The sequence below is a fragment of the Salmo salar genome, chromosome ssa01, assembly GCF_905237065.1.
Source record: "Salmo salar chromosome ssa01, Ssal_v3.1, whole genome shotgun sequence".
In the NCBI taxonomy this organism is placed as follows: Eukaryota; Metazoa; Chordata; class Actinopteri; order Salmoniformes; family Salmonidae; genus Salmo; species Salmo salar.
In genome coordinates this window covers 79855999-79878267 of record NC_059442.1, presented here as the reverse complement: position 1 = coordinate 79878267, position 22269 = coordinate 79855999, and the positions used below count along the sequence as shown (strand labels likewise).

Here is a 22269-nt window from a genome sequence, read left to right as displayed (position 1 = left end):
TTGAATGGTATAGCTCCAGAATGGACAGCGGGGAGTGTTGACCAAGCAATGATGACAGCTTTACATGTGTCAGGGAATATAGTCATACCACATTCCTTCGGACTGTTGGGACTATGTAGGTGTATCAGATGGATCAATCTAAATGAGAGTGCTGTAAATTAAAGTCATACATTTTGAAATAGCATCTTACACACGCAGCTGGGTTTGTTTCCAGACCACTGGTTGTTTTGCTGGCAAGATATTGTTCTCTCGCCGACCAACTCAAAGGCCGCCTGACACTCGAACGTCAGCATGTCGCCATGTAAAAACCGCTCCCCCGATCTTCTGCCGTAGGCCGGGATGCCAGGATCCCCACACCCTCCTTTGTCGATTTCTGTAAAAATATGCAAGTGTTACCATGTTCAAGTTCATTCAATGGTTTCAATACCTAATGACATCTGGTTAGTTGCTCTTAGGGTTGAATGTCCTAAAACTGATATCCACTGAGCAATCTTCAGATCCTCAAAACATAACATGACAGCTTTCCTCTAACACAACATTCCTTACACAAGTATAATCATTTTAGAACCATCAATATAATCCAATAGAGAACAAGACAGCAAGAGCAATATACTGGCATGCCAACTGTTGTCTATCTCCTCTACAAGTTCAGGTGGAGGCAGTATTTTCTAGCAGGAGTAAAATGACAGTGACAAATGAATGACGTTCTGGAAGAGTTCATTTTTTGTGTTAACAACCAGCATGTCAGCTCAGTAGCTATCGCTCCACTGGCCCAGCTGAGCAATAATCTACAGGGGATGAGTTTAATTCCAGCAGCACATTCAACAACCTTTGTGAGATGTTAAGTGCCGGTTAAATACCTTTGGAGCTGCCAAGAGCAATTAGTTGAGGGATCTATGCGTAGGCTCCACATTCAGGTTAAGGGCATATCAGCCTGATCGCAACCGTGATTGAGATGTAAACTGTCTTACTAAGGATTTACCATGCTCTTAAACACTAATATGTAAAAATGCCTCAAGTGGCTGTCCATCGCTGAATTTATTGTCCAATAACCTAAATTATGATGAGCTGGGAGTCAAATTAGGTGTCTTGGACATGTCTACCATTTACATGCATATTGTGGGTGAAATTTCAAACATTGAAGAAATGGTAAGCAGGAGATAACATCAAAATATGTGCCATTGAGGTACACAGTGGTCTGTTTCAGAGATAATGCAAATATTTCAGAGATGTCATGAACAACTCAAAGCATCATATCAATGCCCACAAATAACAGAAAAATGTTTGTAATTTATCTTTATGCTCTCTCTGTGTCACTGTTTTCTGGGATATATACTGCATGTAAAAAAAAAATATATAAAAGAGACTGCAGTTCCACCGAATAAAGCTCAGTGAATGAAGCTCATTGTTTCCATTTTCCATAGCAACGGGTTTACTTGGCTCTGTTCTCGCATTGTAATGTGTCTGGAAATGCATGACAACAAAAACACAATTTTCCTCCCTCTTATACAGCCGCCTTGTGAGACATCCCTCAAAATACATTTTCTCACAATGAGCCTACCTTACCCTGTTGTATGACAGAAAATCGGAATCATGTCACAGAATAAATAAGAAATATGCACATAGAATGTGCTACAGGAAGGAATTAAAGAAGGAAATCAAGTACAGGTTATGGGTAAACTACAGTATTTACTAGGAGCCTCTGCCTAAAAATGCTTACCTACTTGCAAAGTGAGTTTGATGGTATTATGCAATTATTTGAATACTTAATCCTTAACGTTCATCATTATATGTGGCAATTTAGTGATTTATATGTATCTATAGACAGTCTTTACAACATATCTTTTTATTAGTATATTTTATCGGATACCATGATTCTCTTCCCTCTGACTGATATATGTTGCTTCATCATTTACACAAGCAATTAGTTATGGGTTGTGAATGTTTCAAATAGTTCAAATGTAGGTATCACTTGGTGTTGCCAGCCTTTCTCACACAGATATAATTATATGATGCATACTACAGGTGAACAAGGCTGACTGAATACTCCCCCAGATTATATATACAGTAGACATGGACACCTACTGTACAGGGCCCCTTAAGAATAAGTCCCGCCACTTATATTCAGTGGTTTTGCTGTCAAACATGGTACCTGGACAGTAGGCACTAGTGTGACATTGAGGTGGTGTCATTGTGCAGGGTTATGCATTTTGTTGAGCTGTCAATTGTGCAAACTGTCAGTGTGGCCATATAAAGAAAGGGTTGAGACTTGTGTATGAAGGGGTAATTGTACAGTCGTAGCCAAAAGTTTTGAGAATGACACAAATATTCATTTCTACAAAGTTTGCTGCTTCAGTGTCTTTAGATATTTTTGTCAGATGTTACTATGGAATACTGAAGTATAATTACAAGCATTTCATAAGTGTCAAAGGCTTTTATTGACAATTACATGAAGTTGATGCAAAGAGTCAATATTTGCAGTGTTGACCCTTCTTTTTCAAGACCTCTGCAATCCGCCCTGGCATGCTGCCAATTAACTTCTGGACCACATCCTGACTGATGGCAGCCCATTCTTGCATAATCAATGCTTGGAGTTTGTCAGAATTTGTGGGTTTTTATTTGTCCACCCGCCTCTTGAGGATTGACCACAAGTTCTCAATGGGATTAAGGTCTGGGGAGTTTCCTGGCCATGCACACAAAATGTCGATGTTTTGTTCCCCGAGCCACTTAGTTACTACTTTTGCCTTATGGCAAGGTGCTCCATCATGCTGGAAAAGGCATTGTTCGTCACCAAACTGTTCTTGGATGGTTGGGAGAAGTTGCTCTCGGAGGATGTGTTGGTACCATTCTTTATTCATGGCTGTGTTCTTAGGCAAAATTGTGAATGAGCCCACTCCCTTGGCTGAGAAGCAACCCCACACATGAATGGTCTCAGGATGCTTTACTGTTGGCATGACACAGGACTGATGGCAGCGCCCACCTTGTCTTCTCCGGACAAGCTTTTTTCCAGGTGCCCCAAACAATCGGAATGGGGATTCATCAGAGAAAATGACTTTACCCCAGTCCTCAGCAGCCTAATCCTTGTACCTTTTGCAAAATATCAGTTTGTCCCTGATGTTTTTCCTGGAGAGAAGTGTCTTTGCTGCCCTTCTTGACACCAGGCCATCCTCCAAAAGTCTTCACCTCACTGTGCGTGCAGATGCACTCACACCTGCCTGCTGCCATTCCTGAGCAAGCTCTGTACTGGTGATGCCCCGATCCCGCAGCTGAATCAACTTTAGGAGACGGTCCTGGCGCTTGCTGGACTTTCTTGGGCGCCCTGAAGCCTTCTTCACAACAATTGAACCACTCTCCTTGAAGTTCTTGATGATCCGATAAATGGTTGATTGAGGTGCAATCTTACTGGCAGCAATATCCTTGCCTGTGAAGCCCTTTTTGTGCAAAGCAATGATGACGGCTGTAACGCCCTGGCCATAAAGAGGTTTTTTTTGTTCTCTATTTTTGGTTAGGCCAGGGTGTGACATGGGTGGGCGTTCTAGGTTTCTTTTTCTATGTTGGTGGTTTTCTTTGTTTTGGCCGTGTATGGCTCTCAATCAGGAACAGGTGTAGATCGTTGTTGCTGATTGAGAGTCATACATAGGCAGCCTGTTTTTCCTTTGGGGTTTGTGGGTGAATTTTTTTCTGTTTAGAGTTTGTTCCTGACAGAACTGTTGCTGGTAGTTCTTTTGGTTTCTTTTTTGTATAGTGTTCATTCGGTCAATAAAACCTTTCAAGATGAACACATCCTCCGCTGCACCTTGGTCTCATTTCAACGACAGCCGTTACAGATTCACCCACCGACAACGGACCAAGCAGCGTGAGAGGAAGGAGCAGAAGGTTCAGGATTCTTGGCAGTGGGAGGAATTACTGGACGGAAAGGGACCATGGGATCAAGCTGGGGAATATCGCCGCCCGCAGTGGGAGATCGAGGCAGCGAAAGCTGAGAGGCGGTGGTATGAGACAAGGGAGCGCAACAGGCACGAGAGGCAGCCCCCAAAAATGTTTTTGGGGGGGCACACGGGGAGTGTGGCAGAGCCAGGATCGAATTCTGGGCCAACTCCCCGTGCTTACCGGAAGTGGCGTGGTACTGGTCAGGCACCGTGTTATGCGGTAGAGCGCACGGTGTCTCCAGTGCGCGCTCATAGCCCGGTGCGCTACATCCCAGCCCCCCGCAAGTGCCATGCTAGAGTGGGAATCGAGCCAGGACGGGTTGTACAGGCTGTGCGCTCTAGACCTCCAGTGCGTCTTCAGGACCAGGTCTATCCTGTGCCTGCGCCCAGAACCAGGCCTCCTGCATGTCTTCCAAGCCTGGTGAGTCCTGTGCCTGCGCCCAGAGCCAGGCCTCCTGCATGTCTTCCCAGCCTGGTGAGTCCTGTGCCTGCGCCCAGAGCCAGGCCTCCTGCATGTCTTCCCAGCCTGGTGAGTCCTGTGCCTGCGCCCAGAGCCAGGCCTCCTGCATGTCTCCCCAGCCTGGTGAATCCTGTGCCAGAGCCGCCAGAGCCGCCTGCCAGTCCGGAGCCGCCAGAGCCGCCCGCCAGTCCGGAGCCGCCAGAGCCGCCCGCCTGTCCGGAGCCGCCAGAGCCGCCCGCCTGTCCGGAGCCACCAGAGCCGCCCGCCTGTCCGGAGCCGCCAGAGCCGCCCGCCAGCCGGGCGCAGCCAGAGTCGCCCACCAGCCCGGAGCTGCCAGGGTCGCCCGCCAGCTCGGCGCAGCCAGGGTCGCCCGCCAACTCCGGCGCAGCCAGGGTCGCCCGCCAGCCGGGCGCAGCCAGGGCCGCCCGCCAGCCGGGCGCAGCCAGAGTCGCCCGCCAGCCCGGAGCTGCCAGGGTCGCCCGCCAGCTCGGCGCAGCCAGGGTCGCCCGCCAGCCGGGCGCAGCCAGAGTCGCCCGCCTGCCGGGCGCAGCCAGGGTTGTCCGCCAGTTCTCCGGCGCAGCCAGGGACGCCACCTAAGTGGGCTAAGCTGAGGGTGGAGCAGGGTCCACGTCCCGCACCAGAGCCGCCGCCGTAGGAAGGCCCACCCGGACCCTCCCCTTTAGAGTCAGGTTTTGTGGCCGGAGTCCGCACCTTTGGGGGGGGTACTGTAACGCCCTGGCCATAGAGAGGGTTTTTTTGTTCTCTATTTTTGGTTAGGCCAGGGTGTGACATGGGTGGGCGTTCTAGGTTTCTTTTTCTATGTTGGTGGTTTTCTTTGTTTTGGCCGTGTATGGCTCTCAATCAGGAACAGGTGTAGATCGTTGTTGCTGATTAAGAGTCATACATAGGCAGCCTGTTTTTCCTTTGGGGTTTGTGGGTGAATGTTTTCTGTTTAGAGTTTGTTCCTGACAGAACTGTTGCTGGTCGTTCTTTTGGTTTCTTTTTTGTATAGTGTTCATTCGGTCAATAAAACCTTTCAAGATGAACACATCCTCCGCTGCACCGTGGCCTCATTTCAACGACAACCGTTACAACGGCACGTGTTTCCTTGCAGGTAACCATGGTTGACAGAGGAAGAACAATTATTCCAAGCACCACCCTCCTTTTGAAGCTTCCAGTCTGTTATTCGAACTCAATCAGCATGACAGAGTGATCTCCAGCCTTGTCCTCGTCAACACTCACACCTGTGTTAACCTGTTAGGGCTAGGGGGCAGTATTGACACGGCCAGATAAAAACGTACCCGATTTAATCTGGTTACTACTCCTGCCCAGTAACTAGAATATGCATATAATTATTGGCTTTGGATAGAAAATACCCTAAAGTTTCTAAAACTGTTTGAATGGTGTCTGTGAGTATAACAGAACTCAAATGGCAGGCCAAAACCTGAGAAGATTTCATGCAGGAAGTGGCCTGTCTGACAAATTGTGTTTCATCTTGGCTCTTTTTATTGAAGACTGAGGATCTTTGCTCTAACGTGACACTTCCTACGGCTCCCATAGGCTCTCAGAGCCCGGGAAAAAGCTGAACGATATCGAGGCAGCCTCTGGCTGAAACACATTATCGCTTTTGGCAAGTGGCCGATCAGAGTACTATGGGCTTAGGCGCGTGCCCGAGTCGACCGAATGCTTTATTTTCTTTCGTCTGTTTACCTAAACGCAGATTCCCGGTCGGAATATTATCGCTTTTTTATGAGAAAAATGGCATAAAAATTGATTTTAAACAGCGGTTGACATGCTTCGAAGTACGGTAATGGAATATTTAGAATTTTTTGGTCAGGAATTGCGCCATGCTCGTCACCCTTATTTACCCTTTCGGATAGTGTCTTGAACGCACAAACAAAACGCCGCTGTCTGGATATAACTATGGATTATTTTGAACCAAACCAACATTTGTTGTTGAAGTAGAAGTCCTGGGAGTGCATTCTGACGAAGACAGCAAAGGTAATAACATTTTTCTTATAGTAAATCTGACTTTGGTGAGTGCTACATTTGCTGGGTGTCTAAATAGCTAGACCTGTGATGCCGGGCTATCTACTGAGAATATTGCAAAATGTGCTTTCACCGAAAAGCTATTTTAAAATCGGACATATCGAGTGCATAGAGGAGTTCTGTATCTATAATTCTTAAAATAATTGTTATGCTTTTTGTGAACGTTTATCGTGAGTAATTTAGTAAATTCACCGGCAGTGTTCGGTGGGAATGCTAGTCACATGCTAGTCACATGCTAATGTAAAAAGCTGGTTTTTGATATAAATATGAACTTGATTGAACAAAACATGCATGTATTGTATAACATAATGTCCTAGGGTTGTCATCTGATGAAGATCATCAAAGGTTAGTGCTGCATTTAGCTGTGGTTTGGGTTTATGTGACATTATATGCTAGCTTGAAAAATGGGTGTCTGATTATTTCTGGCTGGGTACTCTGCTGACATAATCTAATGTTTTGCTTTCGTTGTAAAGCCGTTTTGAAATCGGACAGTGTGGTTAGATTAACGAGAGTCTTGTCTTTAAAATGGTGTAAAATAGTCATATGTTTGAAAAATTGAAGTTTTTGCATTTTTGAGGTTTTTGAATAACGCGCTACGGGATTACACTGGCTGTTACGTAGGTGGGACGATTTGGTGCCACCTACCCTAGAGAGGTTAAGAGAATCACTGACATGATGTCAGCTGGTCCTTTTGTGGCAGGGCTGAAATGCAGTGGAAATGTTTTTGGGGGATTCAGTTCATTTGCATGGCAAAGAGGGACTTTGCGATTAATTGCAATTCATCTGATCACTCTTCATAACATTCTGGAGTATATGCAAATTGCCATCATACAAACTGAGGCAGCAGACTTTGTAAAAATGTATATTTGTGTCATTCTCAAAACTTTTGGCCATGATTGTAATATCTTCATAAATGTCTAAATGGAAAGTTGATGGTGGTGACAACAGACTTTCTGTACAATGTTTCCACACAAAATATTTTATTGAATAGGGGCCTAAGTAAACTGTACTTCCACCTAGCAGTTGAGTTGAATGGAAAGCATCTTCCAAAGCAAACCGTCTCCACAGTATGTATCAGCAACGCAAATCTCTTCTGCTCTCACAGCATGACACTACTTTAATGTGGGTTTGACTTTGCCAGAGTGGCACACTGTGCCCAGTCAACACATGACTTATTAGTGCAAGTTCATTGCTATTCATCAGTTGGAAGGAATTAGACCGACCATCTGATACTGGAAATGAATTACCGTTTATGCTGGTGGAAGCAAATTCTGCACATTAGTGTTTATTGAAACAGATGCTTATATATTTTCATAGAACTTTGCTTAGATGTTATTTGGTAGCCTACCCAAAACCAGCCAGTGCATTTCATTTGGATAACTCTAACATATCAGTGTCTGTGTCGAGCACATATGCTGACCCATTTGCTTTAATCTTTCGCTGAATCTATAGAATTGATGACTTGGCTAGGCATACAGTGAACATTCTACAGGGTGTAAATAAATGCACATATAGTTGCCTAGTCAAAAGGACATCCTGGGCAGACCAACACATATCTTACATATCAGATTTTATGTATGTGGAAAAGTGGCACCAACTATGAGACTCAAATAAGCATGACCTCAACATGAAATGGGAAATGTACAGGGTTTAAATCCAGACCAAATCCATTTTTTTGGCAGACCATTGAATATGTTCTCAAAGAGAATGGGAAGCATACCTTCATATAGGGCTTTGAACCCTTGGGACCCGATGGTGTCATCAGACTGGAGATGTAGCCACATCTGGTTGCTCATACTGACTATCAGGTCAGGAACACTGGACCCTGTCAGCCTGAAACACATCACATGGAACTCAATGATTCATTGTCTCTTACTCACATCAGAAGCTCAATTTATTGTTTTTATGCTCCAAAAGCTTTGACTAGTATTTTCAAGTAAGGGGTAAATGTGTATTAATTATATGACAATTATGTTCAATGTATTATCTGAATAAATGCACAATGCATTGTCCTATTTCATCTGTGTAGACTAGAGCATGCAGTAGTAGCTCTGTGCAACTTAAAAAATCCTACAGAGAATGCTGGAGGGATAGTCCGAGATAGTAAATGATAAATTCAGAGCATCTGCAGAGTACTCACACATAGAGCACTCTCCTGGCATCGCCGATTTTCCCTCCATCCCCCACTGTTAGCGTGTCATATCCTCTCTCAAGATCAAACTCCTCAAAGGCAAGCTTAATAACCTGCTCAAAAAAGGATAAATGTTCCATTGGTTCAAGGACAGCCGCGATAGCATGGCCATAAACAATTTTGCAATTGTACTATTTATACAACGCTTCGTTTGCTTTATTTTCCTAGAAATTGTATAAATTAAAAGCCTTGGGTCGGAATTCAATCATAACAAATTGCCTTTCAAATCATGCAAAAAGTAAACAATCCATATCTGTGTCAACTGTGGTTGTGATTTAAACAAATATTTAAGATATGTGTGGTTTTGCATCAAAAGTATAATGTGCTATGATTGAATTATAACCATAGATCCCATACAATAATAACGAGTCTTTTAGCATGTAATGTATAAAAACATCATGGTACTCTTTGGTATGCACCATGGCAAAACATAGCTTAATCATATTAGAGCTGCAAAAGACAGCAACATTTCAGCTGCTGAAGCTCTATCATTTCAAAGACGTCTTATGGGAGTGCTGTTATGACTGATTATCATTGCATAGTATGTGTAAAAAGCAACCCTGCCACTGCTACCAGGGAAGCTGAAATAATGAAACCATGAAATACATTTACAAATTATTTTGGGGTGGCAATGAAATGATGAAATGCAAAAGAGCAGTTCAAGTATTTGCAATGCCTGGGCACAAACAAAGCATTGAGAAAAAAAAGATGCCTCCACATTTGATGCCTGTACAGGATGAAAGGCAATTAAAAGAAAATTGGATTTCAGCAGAGATTGCTTGAAGGGAAGAAATAAAGCTTAATTAGGACAAACCCATTATCAACATCCTAAAATTCTCTCATTTGGGCCATTAAATAACCATTATTCCCATCCATATTTTTTTAATCTGAAACGTTAAGCAGAAATATATTACCTGTGTAGGTTGGGCAATCCTCACTGAAATGTGTATTAGCAAGCCAAAGGGCCCAAAGTGAATGATCAATGTGAGAGCCTAAACCCTTGAGTACAAGTTCACTGATAGCCAGTTTACTATTCAGGAGCCTCTGATAACTCACCATGCCTGTCACGTCCTGACCAGTAAAAGGGTCATTTGTCATTGTAGTATGGTCAGGGCGTGGCAGGGGGTGTTTGTTTTGTGTGTTTTCTTTTTTTTTCTAGGGGATTTTGGTTCTAGTTTTCTATTTCCATGTTTGGCCAAATATGGTTTCCAATCAGAGGCAGGTGTTTTTCGTTGTCTCTGATTGGATGCCATACTTAGGCAGCCTGTTTTTTCCTTTAGGTTTGTGGGTGGTTATTTTCTGTATCGCCTGTGTGCCTTATGGAACTGTTTCGTCGTCTGTTTATTTTGTTTTGAGTGTTCTTTCAAATAAAGAGGAAAGATGAGCACTATACCCGCTGCATTTTGGTCACCGTTCATCGACGCCTATGACAATGCCATGTACAGTGCCTTCAGAAAGTAGTCATACCCCTTGACTTATTCCTCATTTTGTTGTGTTACAGCCTGAATTCAAAATTGATTAAATATTTTTTTCTTACCCATCTACACACACTACCCCATAATGACAATGTATTCCAAGAAATGTTTGCAAATTTATTTTTAAAAGGTTTTACTGAAATATCTCATTTACATTCACACACCTGAGTCAATACTTTGTAGAATCACCTTTAGCGCTGATTACAGCTGTGTGTCATTTTGGGTAATTATCTAAGAGCTTTGCTCACCTGGATTGTACAATATGCTCATTATTCTTTAAAATATTCTTCAAGCTCTGTCAAGTTGATCATTGCTAGACAGCCATTTTCAAGTCTTGTCATAGATTTTCAAGCCGGTTTAAGTCAAAACTGTAACTAGGCCACTCAGGAACATTCAATGTCATCTTGGTAACCAACTGCAGTGTAGATTTGGCCTTGTGTTTTAGGTTAAATCTCCTGCTGAAAGGTGAATTCTTCTCCCAGTGTCTGTTGGAAAGCAGACTGAACCAGGTTTCTCTCTAGGATTTTGCCTGTGCTTATAGCTGTACCCCGCCCCCCCCCTAAAATCTCCCTAGTCCTTGCCAATGACAAGCATACCCATAACATGATGCAGCCACCACCATTCTTGAAAATATGAAGAATGGTACTCAGTGATGTGTTGTGTTGGATTTGCCCAAAACTTGTATTTAGGACAAAACGTTAATTTCTTTGCCACATGTTGCAGTATTACATAAGTGCCTTGTCGCAAACAGGATGAAAATATATGTTTTATTCTATACAAGCTTCCTTCTTTTCACTCTGTCATTTAGATTAGTATTGTGGAGTAACTACAATGTTGTTGAGCCATCCTCAGTTTTCTCCTATCAAGCATTAAACTCTAACTTTTAAAATCACCATGGTGAAATCCCTTCCTCTCAAGCAACTGAGTTAGGAAGGACGCCTGTATCTTTTAGTGACTGGGTGTATTGATACACCATACACAGCCTAATTTATAACCTCACCATGCTCAAAGGGATATTCAGCATCTGCCTTTTTTTTTACACATTTACCAATCACTGCGCTTCTTTGTGAGGCATTGAAAAATCTCCCTGTCCTTATGGTTGAATCTGTGCTTGAAATTCACTACTCAATTGAGGAAACTTACAGATAATTGTATGTGTGGGGTACAGAGACAGGGTAGTCATTGAAAAATCATGTTAACCACTATTATTGAACACAGAATAAGTCCATGCAATTTATGTGATTTGTGAAGCACATTTTTAGTCCTGAATTTATTTAGGCTTTAGGCTTGAATAGTTATTGACTGAAGACATTTCAGATTTTCATTTTTTATTAATTTAAAAAAAAATATGCAAAAAAAAAATCACTTGGACATTATGGGGTATTGTGTGTAGATCCGTGACACAAAATCTCAGGCTGTAACAACAAAATGTGGAAAAAGTAAAGTGGTATGAATACTTTCTGAAGACACTGTACTCACAACTCTTCAGATATAAAAAAAATACATGGCAGAGATTAATGATAACAATAGCTCGGGGCAAGATCTAACACACACATTTTCCCTCAATGACCAACGGCTACTAAACCAAGAATAATATACAGTTTAATGGAACTTAACACTAATATATGTAGATTTGATGAATGTGTGTTTAATTAGACTGCTGCACCATCTGTTTGTATATCAATTGTCATGCATTGCACTTCAAAGTGCACAAAAACAATACATTGTCTAAGGATCATTGTGGCTTTGTGGCAATCCAATATCCATGAAATGTCAATCTTCTTGGCATAACACCATTGACAACTCCAATACAGCATAAGCCACCTGAGAGAAATCGCACTGCAAAAACCAATGTGTGCTAAGATTGAATTCCGACCTATGCTTTAATAATAATTAAAAACAGACACCGTCCAAATACATGTAGCAATGTGATGAAGTCATGATGACTGGAACAAGCCAAAATACAAGCCGAGAGATGGACAGGGTTAAGAATAAATTAGCAATTACACAATGACCTGCTATTTACAATTACAATAGAATATGGAGAGCCTTTAATTTCTCAGTGTCACCACAATATCCATGTCCATGGTAACTCCCTAAAGCTGTGCTATAAACATATGTACAGTATATATTAAATCAGGTGACACCTGCACTGTTGGGACATTTTACTAGCCTTCTCTTATGTCTCTGGGATAATATACCGTCAATAGAGGTAAACATATGTTGTTGGTTTTTACGAAACTGTGAGCACCTCTGAAGTTTTTGGACAAGCAATCTGTGTGGAATGTCAAACTTTGTTTCATAGTAAGCGGTTTAAGGCAATCTTAAATGAAAAGTCTACATTTCCACCCTCTCAAATTACCCTGTCAAAAACCAATAGGGTTTTTACAGAAGACTTAGCAATGGAGAAAACAGAACTCATAGTCTATATCAACACAATTGCATGCTGACAGCACATCTTGGTGATTGTTCCTTTAAGTGGCCTGTAGATAATATTTAGGGCACTATTGATTCCTTTGTTTTATTCAGAACCGAAAGGCATGACAACTGGTTCAATGGTTCTGTTTTGTATTCAATTGTTGATAAGACTTCTGAAATGCTTTTAAAACCTCCCTGTGACTTTGTAGAGATTGTTGATGTTTTGTAACTCATCCAAAATAATCAATGTCTGGTTTGAACACCTGTCCCTATACATTTAGCCCATTTTGCCCATTTTGTGTCCCAACATTGTTTTGTCAAAAACATCACACTATTTGTTTATAAATACTGTCAACCAGTTACATACACAAACACATCGGGGGTAAATATATTCATGTGTCAATGACTATATTAATTACTGAATGGATTATACTCCTTGTGGTAACCTAGTCTAATGTATGATGGTATGCCAGGTGACTCTGGAAAAACACAGCTCGGTTTAGAGCATAACATTGAAGTCCGACTGTGAGTTAAACATTCAAATTATTGTATACACAAAATTAATTAAAATTAATCAAAACTTGCTCCAGACATGAACATAGTCGTTTGAGGTGCAATTTACAAGATGGAATATTCCCTACAAACAATAGTGTTATCTTGAAAGAGGGTCAACTGGCGGGCATTTTCCGAACCTGGACGGTTGATTGAACTGTGGACATCTAGACCTATCCTATACATACACTTGTGTAATCAATGTAACACATTATGGTTGGCTTATGATCACAAATCAACTAGGGATCTGATGAGGCAGCACTACTTGTAACACTTAATGTCAGAAAATATTAGCTGGAGAACAGATCGGAAGAAAGAAACATTTTATGAGGTTGTTCATACTCTGACCTGCTCATACTTTGAAAGCAATCCTTCTTCCAATTAGATGGAGAACATAATTCCTAAGCACAAATCTTGAGTATCATATCTTCCCAAACTAGCAACAAAAGCCACAGAATGGACGTTCATTACAGCTGAATGACAGCTACTGTGTCAGTGACGTCCAAGTGTTCTAAAAAATTAACTGGTTTGTTTTCAAAACCCATGTTTTCAAAACCCAAGTTTTCCACCAAGATAAATGCTCATGTTTGAATAATGGCATGACACAAATTAGAGAAGGAAATAATGAAAACTTGACTTACACAGCAAGTCATTTAAAAAGGGCACTTGCTTCTTGCAATAAATATAGGTAAAAACAACTTTCAGAAGAGTAATTCTATTACAAAATAGACTACTTTAAGACAATTCTATCGTATACTACCTGCAAAATTAATTGAGAATAGGTTTAAAGAAAAGGAACAAACTTATCAGTCTACACAGGAGACAGACAGGAACATTTGACACAACCCCAGCCATTGGAAGACAACTTTGAACCCATTTAATGAATCAAAACCTCTAAGGACCATGTACTAGGTGCAAGATACACTATATATACAAAAGCATGTGGACACCCTTTCAAATTAGTGGATTCGGATATTTCAGCCACACCCATTGCTGACAGGTGTAAAAAATCAAGCACACAGCCATGCAATCTCCATAGACAAGCATTGGCAGTTGATTGGCCTTACTGAAGAGCTCAGTGACTTTCAACATGGCACCGTCATAGGATGCCACCTTTCCAATAATTCAGTTTGTCAAGTGTTGAAGTGGAAACGTCTAGGAGCAACAACGGCTCAGCCGCAAAGTGGTAGGCCACACAGAACAGGACTGCCGAGTGATGAAGCGCATAGCTTGTACACATTTTCTGTCCACTCACTACCGAGTTCCAAAACTGCCTCTGGAAGCAACGTCAGCACAAGAACTGTTCATCGGGAGCTTCATGAAATGGGTTTCCACAGCTGAGCAGCTGCACACAAGCCTAAGATCACCATGCAGAATGCTAAACGTTGACTGGAGTGGTGTTAAGCTCACTGCCATTGGACTCTGGAGCACTGGAAATGCATTCTCTGGAGTGATGAATCATGCCTAACCATCTGGCAGTCTAACGGATGAATCTGGGTTTGGCGGATGCCAGGAGAACACTACCTGCCCTAATGCATAGTGCCAACTGTAAAGTTGGACTAATACAAAAATGAATGTATCGTTCCTCTCTCTGTGTTTCACAATTTTCCTTCAGTCGCAAGAGGCTAAATGTATCTCACAGGAGAAAGCATCCGAGCAAGCAAAACACCACCCCTCTGTCTCTCTATGTGTAGGCCATCTATCTGATGCTGTCTGGTCCAAATGATTAGGGCATTGTTGCAGACTATAGCATTGAAGGCAAAGGAAGCCAGCGACTATCTGGCCTCTCTTGACAAAAAAAGTATTAAAAAAATGTGCCAATCAGAGTTGAGCTAAACTAAGCGAGCTCAACTGTGAATGGTCCTGGCGCATCAAAAAAAAGTGTCAAGGGAAGCCAGCTTGGATTTGGCGTCACTCCTATCAAATCCCATTGAGAGTATACGTCATTGACAGAAAAACTTGAATTGTTGCATCTATTTGTGTTGTTGCCCTCTGGTGGCTAGCTGACCAGCTAGCTAAAATTGGCACTTTCCTAAATTAGCCATGGATGGAGATAGGGATTTGGACTTGTGGGTTTACTTAAATCTTCATACTGGCCAATGATTATATCAGCGATTCTGATCCAGCCATTAATTCATACATTGTTGTGCCCCTGGCCTGAGAGGATGGAAGTTCAATATGTACTGTAGCTAGATGTAGAAGACTCATGTTAAGTAGCTAACGTTGCCCATGAATGGAAGTTAGGCTAGAGAGCAAGGATTTTAGCCAGGTAGCCTAGGACAACGAAAAATAAAAGCATGTACTGTGTGACAAAGTGATAGACTGCTTTGTCAACATGAAAGAAAGGAGGATGGAATAGGTTAGGCAGCTCCTGTTTTCTTTGGGACTTGCGGTAACTCTCTGTGGTTCTAAATCAATAGTTGTTTAGCCTGTTATGGCTAGGGGGCAGTATTTTCACGGCTGGATAAAAAACGTACCCGATTTAATCTGGTTACTACTCCTGCCCAGTAACTAGAATATGCATATAATTATTGGCTTTGGATAGAAAACACTCCAAAGTTTCTAAAACTGTTTGAATGGTGTCTGTGAGTATAACAGAACTCAAATGGCAGGTCAAAACCTGAGAGATTCCTTTACAGGAAGTGGCCTGTCTGACCATTTCTTGAACTTCTTTGCAATCTCTATCTTTTACAAAGGATCTCTGCTCTAACGTGACACTTCCTACGTCTTCCATGGGCGCTCAGAGCCCGGGAAAAACCTGAATGTCGTCATCCCAGCCCCAGGCTGAAACACATTATCGCCTTTGTCAAGTGGCCGATCAAGGGACTGTGGGCTTAGGCGCGTGCCCTGGCCGCCCCCGTCTTTGTGATTTTTCCTCTGTTTGCCGAAAAGGAGATTCCCGGTCGGAATATTATCGCTTTTTTACAAGATAAATTGCATAAAAATTGATTTTAAACAGCGGTTGACATGCTTCGAAGTACGGTAATGGAATATTTCGATTTTTTTTGTTACGAATTGCGCCATGCGCACGACCCTGATTTACCATTTCGGATAGTGTCTGGGACGCATGAACAAAACGCCGCTATTCGGATATAACGATGGATTATTTGGGACCAAACCAACATTTGTTATTGAAGTAGCAGTCCTGGGAGTGCATTCTGACGAAGACAACAAAGGTAATAACATTTTTGTTATAGTAAATCTGATTTTGGTGAAGGCTAAACTTGCCGGGTGTCTAAATAGCTAGCCCGTGATGGCTGGGCTATGTACTCAGAATATTGCAAAATGTGCTTTCACCAAAAAGCTATTTTAAAATCGGACATATCGAGTGCATAGAGGAGTTCTGTATCTATAATTCTTAAAATAATTGTTATGCTTTTTGTGAACGTTTATCGTGAGTAATTTAGTAAATTGTTAGTAAATTCCCCAGAAGTTTGCGGGGGGGGGTATGCTAGTTCTGAACGTCACATGCTAATGTAAAAAGCTGTTTTTTGATATAAATATGAACTTGATTGAACAAAACATGCATGTATTGTATAACATAATGTCCTAGGTGTGTCATCTGATGAAGATCATCAAAGGTTAGTGCTGCATTTAGCTGTCTTCTGGGTTTTTGTGACATTATATGCTAGCTTGAAAAATGGGTGTCTGATCATTTCTGGCTGGGTAGTCTGCTGACATAATCTAATGTTTTGCTTTCGCTGTAAAGCCTTTTTGAAATCGGACAGTGTGGTTAGATAAAGGAGAGTCTTGTCTTTAAAATGCTGTGAAATAGTCATATGTTTGAAAAATTGAAGTTTTTGTATTTTTGAGGAATTTGTAATTCGCGCCACGCCTATCATTGGATATTGGAGCAGGTGTTCCGCTAGCGGAACGTCTAGATGTAAGAGGTTAGTGGTCTGAAAATGTCAGAAACATTAACTTGCTTGACCATGCTGTAGGTCATGTAACTATCTTTACTGTACATGCAATATACTTTGTGGACTTCACTGGACAGAGGTTGCTGTCCGGTTTTGTGATAAAGCAAAGGTCTTGTTGAATTCATTCTGCCACTGTGTCATAAGGTGAATGCACCAATTTGTAAGTCACTCTGGATAAAAGCGTCTGCTAAATTACTTAAATGTAAAATGTAAATGTCTTCTAAATGTCTCGGCCTTTAGGCCCATATATCATGTTTTTTCAAGGAATATGAATTAACAGGTTATAGAGCAAACAATGCAATTATCACAACACATACTGTTAAAGTCGGAAGTTTACATACACCTTAGCCAAATACATTTAAACTCAGTTTCACAATTCCTGACATTTAATCCTAGTAAAAATGCCCTGTCTTAGGTCAGTTAGGATCACCACTTCATTTTAAGAATGTGAAATGTCAGAATAATAGTAGAGAGAATGATTTATTTCAACTTTTATTTCTTTCATCACATTCCCAGTGGGAAGTTTGCATACACTCAATTAGTATTTGGTAGCATTGCCTTTTAAATTGTTTAACTTGGGTCAAACGTTTCACGAAGCCTTCCACAAGCATCCCACAACAAGTTGGGTGAATTTTGGCCCATTCCTCCTGACAGAGCTGGTGTAACTGAGTCAGGTGTGTAGGCCTCCTTGCTCGCACACACTTTTTCAGTTCTGCCCACAAATTTTCTACGGGATTGAGGTCAGGGCTTTGTGATGGCCACTCCAATACCTTGACTATGTTGTCCTTAAGCCATTTTGCCACAACTTTGGGAGTATGCTTGGGGTCATTGTCCATTTGGAAGACCCATTTGCGACCAAGCTGTAACTTCCTGACTGATGTCTTGAGATGTTGCTTCAATATATCCACATCATTTTCCTGCCTCATGATGCCATCTATTTTGTGAAGTTCACCAGTCCCTCCTGCAGCAAAGCACCCCCACAACATGATGCTGCCACCCCTGTGCTTCACGGTTGGGATGGTGTTCTTCGGCTTGCAAGCCTCCCCCTTTTTCCTCCAAACATAACGATGGTCATTATGGCCAAACAGTTATTTTTTTGTTTCATCAGACCAGAGGACATTTCTCCAAAAAGTACGATCTTTGTCCCCATGTGCAGTTGCAAACCGTAGTCTGGCTTTTTTATGGCGGTTTTGAAGCAATGGCGTCTTCCTTGCTGTCGATATATGACTTGTTTAATTTTGTACCGGTTTTCTCCAGCATCTTCACAGGGCCCTTTGCTGTTGTTCTGGGATTGATTTGCACTTTCGCACCAAAGTACATTCAACTCCAGGAGACAGAACGCATCTCCTTCCTGAGTGGTATGATGGCTGAGTGGTCCCGTGGTGTTTATACTTGCGTACTATTGTTTGTACAGATGAACATTGTACCTTCAGGCATTTGGAAATTGCTCCCAAGGATGAACCAGACTTGTGGAGGTCTACAATTTGTTGGGGGGGGGTGTCTTGGCTGATTTCTTTAGATTTTCCCATGATGTCCAGCAAAGAAGCACTGAGTTTGAAGGAAGGCCTTGAAATTCATCCACAGGTACACCTCCAATTGACTCAATTCAATTCATCATTTTCTGGAATTTTCCAAGCTGTTTAAAGGCACAGTCAACTTAGTGTATGTAAACTTCTGACCCACTGGAATTGTGATACAGTGAATTATAAGTGACATAATCTGTCTGTAAACAATTTTTGGAAGAATTACTTGTGTCATGCACAAAGTAGATGTCCTAACCAACTTTCCAAAAATATAGTTCGTTAACAAGATATTTGTGTAGTGGTTGAAAAACAAGTTTTAATGACTCCAACGTAAGTGTAAGTAAACTTCCGACTTCAACTGTAGGTTGTGATATGGCTTTTTGGGGGGCCAAGTGCAGCCAAGTGACTAATTATTTATTTCCAATCACTTTGAAGAGTTCCATTTCCTTTAAGGCAGTCTTTCTTGAAGTATCCATAATTTACAGCAGGAAATATTAATTACTGTTTGCTTTATCTTTAGTGCTCTGACCCCTACCTTGCACAAGGGATATAAACGACAAGTAGAAACCATTAATTGAACACTTTCAAGTGGGCTCCCTTTATAAAATTAGATTTTTTTTCCTGCTAACATACCTCATATTTGTTATGATAATTTAGTGAGTTTAATGCCATTTGCACGCTAATGCACACAATGGCATTGCATTAATATGGTAACATAATCATGATTTTGTGATTGGATCCCCCCCACCACGGAATAGATATTTATCCATTGCACCAGCATGATTCTAATACTGCTCTTGAAACCTTTCTGATATTGAGGTGACTGAATTAATTCTTGCCGTTAACTTGTGGAGTTTATTATTCAAAGAAAATGAAATAAACATGGAGTATGCCAAGTATAAACAAATTGTTTAATCGCTGAAATAAAACAATGCATGATAATGAAATGTTTCCTTAACAATTCCAGTGAAGCCATCCAATGAAGTCATGGGTTGTTTGGCATCATGCAGGGTAAATATACCACATATTTGTTATAATTTAAAGGTTTATGCCTCACATACTATTTTGCATTACAGAACATTTTGTCTTTCGTAAGATCTGTCCTATTGGGCCACTGTCATAATAAAATATATTTCCCTTCATTTAGAGTAAGAAAATCTCTCAGACTGCATCCATAACAATGTGATAATGCCTTGATACTCAACTTGCAAAATACTACTAAAAATGAATTAAATGATTGAAGTTGAACCATTCACCTTGCAGAGGTATTCATTAGCAAGTATATGAATGCTGATAACTCACCGTGTTAAAGTGAAAGAAAGAAGAAAATACATCTGACTCACCTTCCCATTGTCCACTGCTGTTATGAACCAGACACAGTGGGCATTATTTTCATACTGAACAGGGTAATTAGGGGATGTGATGAAGCCCTTTGGTCCTCTTAAATTAGAGCCACACGTTCTCGCTGTTGAAATCAAATCAAATACATCTATCAGAAATGAAATGGATGCTACATTGGAAACAACATTGCAATGATACAACAGGTGATATACATCCCACAATCACACTGAGAAAGATGAGCCATATGGTAAAGCAATAACCTCAACCAACTCCAGAAATAGACTTGACACTGCTGTACATTTTCTGTAAAACAGTTAGTCGTGGAATGCATTCAAGGTTGGAAGATGGACACTTTCTCTACAAAAATGAGATTCCATGTGTTGCGTCATAGAATATGTGTCTGGAATCTTAAGGTTGGATTCCAGCCTTCTGAGAATCCAACCTTAAATGGTATCTTTCTACAGTGGTATCCTTCACTGAAAGGCTGGAAGCCAACATGCTTGTTTACAAAACAGTGCCTTTTAATAGCACCTAATTACTCAAACTTTATCCTCTCCACAACAGCTGAGGATTGGTGAGTGAAATCATCAAGAGGTGAAGCTGAAAATGATTAATTATGAAATCTCTGATGACTACGCTGTGCGCCTGTTAATTATCGAAGTGTCAGAGGGTTCTAAAGTCGGTAGAAAAAAATGGCAAAACGAGCACATTCTTCATTTACAGGTCGGAACCACAGTCTATAATTAACTAAATAATCACCTGGGATCATGCCCATCCGGGAGAGAAAAGAGCAGCAGTGTATCTCTGAGCTGGAGGATTTTTAACTTCACATTTAATGGCTTCTACCTGTTACTTAGCTCCGCATGGAGGGGGTGGTAGTGGAGAGAGGTTTGGGGTGAGGGGGTAGTAGAGTGTTATTCTTAAAGGGTTTACTGGGTGATGCTGTGACAAAAAGTGTCTGGATCAATCAGTACTTCCCTGGAATGGTGCTAAGAAATTGTCAAACATGGTTACTCTTACTTTTGGATGGTTGACATACTGCCTCATTTCATTTTGATTTATGTTATCTGGAGGCCTGTGTCCTCTATGGCTTTGAAAGTTAGAACTCTGCAGATCTCAGCTCGGGACCCAAATTGAACCAGGTTGTCTCAGTCGCGACCAAATATTTACATTCCTATTTTTTTTGTTGCCAAAATGCAATCTGGAAAACCAATTTTTTATGGTATATTGATAGTAAATGTAGCAATTATATACTGCTCAAAAAAATAAAGGGAACACTAAAATAACACATCCTAGATTTGAATGAATGAAATCATCTTATTAAATACTTTTTTCTTTACATAGTTGAATGTGCTGACAACAAAATCACACAAAAATAATCAATGGAAATCCAATTTATCAACCCATGGAGGTCTGCATTTGGAGTCACACTCAAAATTAAAGTGGAAAACCACACTACAGGCTGATCCAACTTTGATGTAATGTCCTTAAAACAAGTCAAAATGAGGCTCAGTAGTGTGTGTGGCCTCCACGTGCTTGTATGACCTCCCTACAACGCCTGGGCATGCTCCTGATGAGGAGGCAGATGGTCTCCTGAGGGATCTCCTCCCAGACCTGGACTAAAGCATCCGCCAACTCCTGGACAGTCTGTGGTGCAACGTGGCGTTGGTGGATGGAGCGAGACATGATGTCCCAGATGTGCTCAATTGGATTCAGGTCTGGGGAACGGGCGGGCCAGTCCATAGCATCAATGCCTTCCTCTTGCAGGAACTGCTGACACACTCCAGCCACATGAGGTCTAGCATTGTCTTGCATTAGGGCCAACCGCACCAGCATATGGTCTCACAAGGGGTCTGAGGATCTCATCTCGGTACCTAATGGCAGTCAGGCTACCTCTGGTGAGCACATGGAGGGCTGTGCGGCCCCCCAAAGAAATGCCACCCCACACCATGACTGACCCACCGCCAAACCGGTCATGCTGGAGGATGTTGCAGGCAGCAGAACGTTCTCCACGGCGTCTCCAGACTCTGTCACGTCTGTCACGTGCTCAGTGTGAACCTGCTTTCATCTGTGAAGAGCACAGGGCGCCAGTGGCGAATTTGCCAATCTTGGTGTTCTCTGGCAAATGCCACACGTCCTGCACGGTGTTGGGCTGTAAGCACAACCCCCACCTGTGGATGTCGGGCCCTCATACCACCCTCATGGAGTCTGTTTCTGACCTTTTGAGCAGACACATGCACATTTGTGCCCTGCTGGAGGTCATTTTGCAGGGCTCTGGCAGTGCTCCTCCTGCTCCTCCTTGCACAAAGGCGGAGGTAGCGGTCCTGCTGCTGGGTTGTTGCCCTCCTACGGCCTCCTCCACGTCTCCTGATGTACTGGCCTGTCTCCTGGTAGCGCCTCCATGCTCTGGA

At 41.9% G+C, this 22269-nt stretch overlaps 1 protein-coding gene across 1 annotated transcript in view; it reads right to left on the bottom strand.

The window, feature by feature from the left end:
- LOC106612532 (CUB and sushi domain-containing protein 1) overlaps window positions 1-22269 on the bottom strand; it is a 556683-nt gene that overhangs the window by 191876 nt on the left and 342538 nt on the right. The window contains exons 10-13 of the mRNA XM_014213739.2: window positions 19861-19982; window positions 8579-8682; window positions 8159-8271; window positions 191-373 (exon numbers count right to left, since the gene is read on the bottom strand). Of these exons, the coding sequence (XP_014069214.2) occupies window positions 191-373; window positions 8159-8271; window positions 8579-8682; window positions 19861-19982 (522 nt within the window). The remainder of the gene's footprint in view (window positions 1-190; window positions 374-8158; window positions 8272-8578; window positions 8683-19860; window positions 19983-22269) is intronic.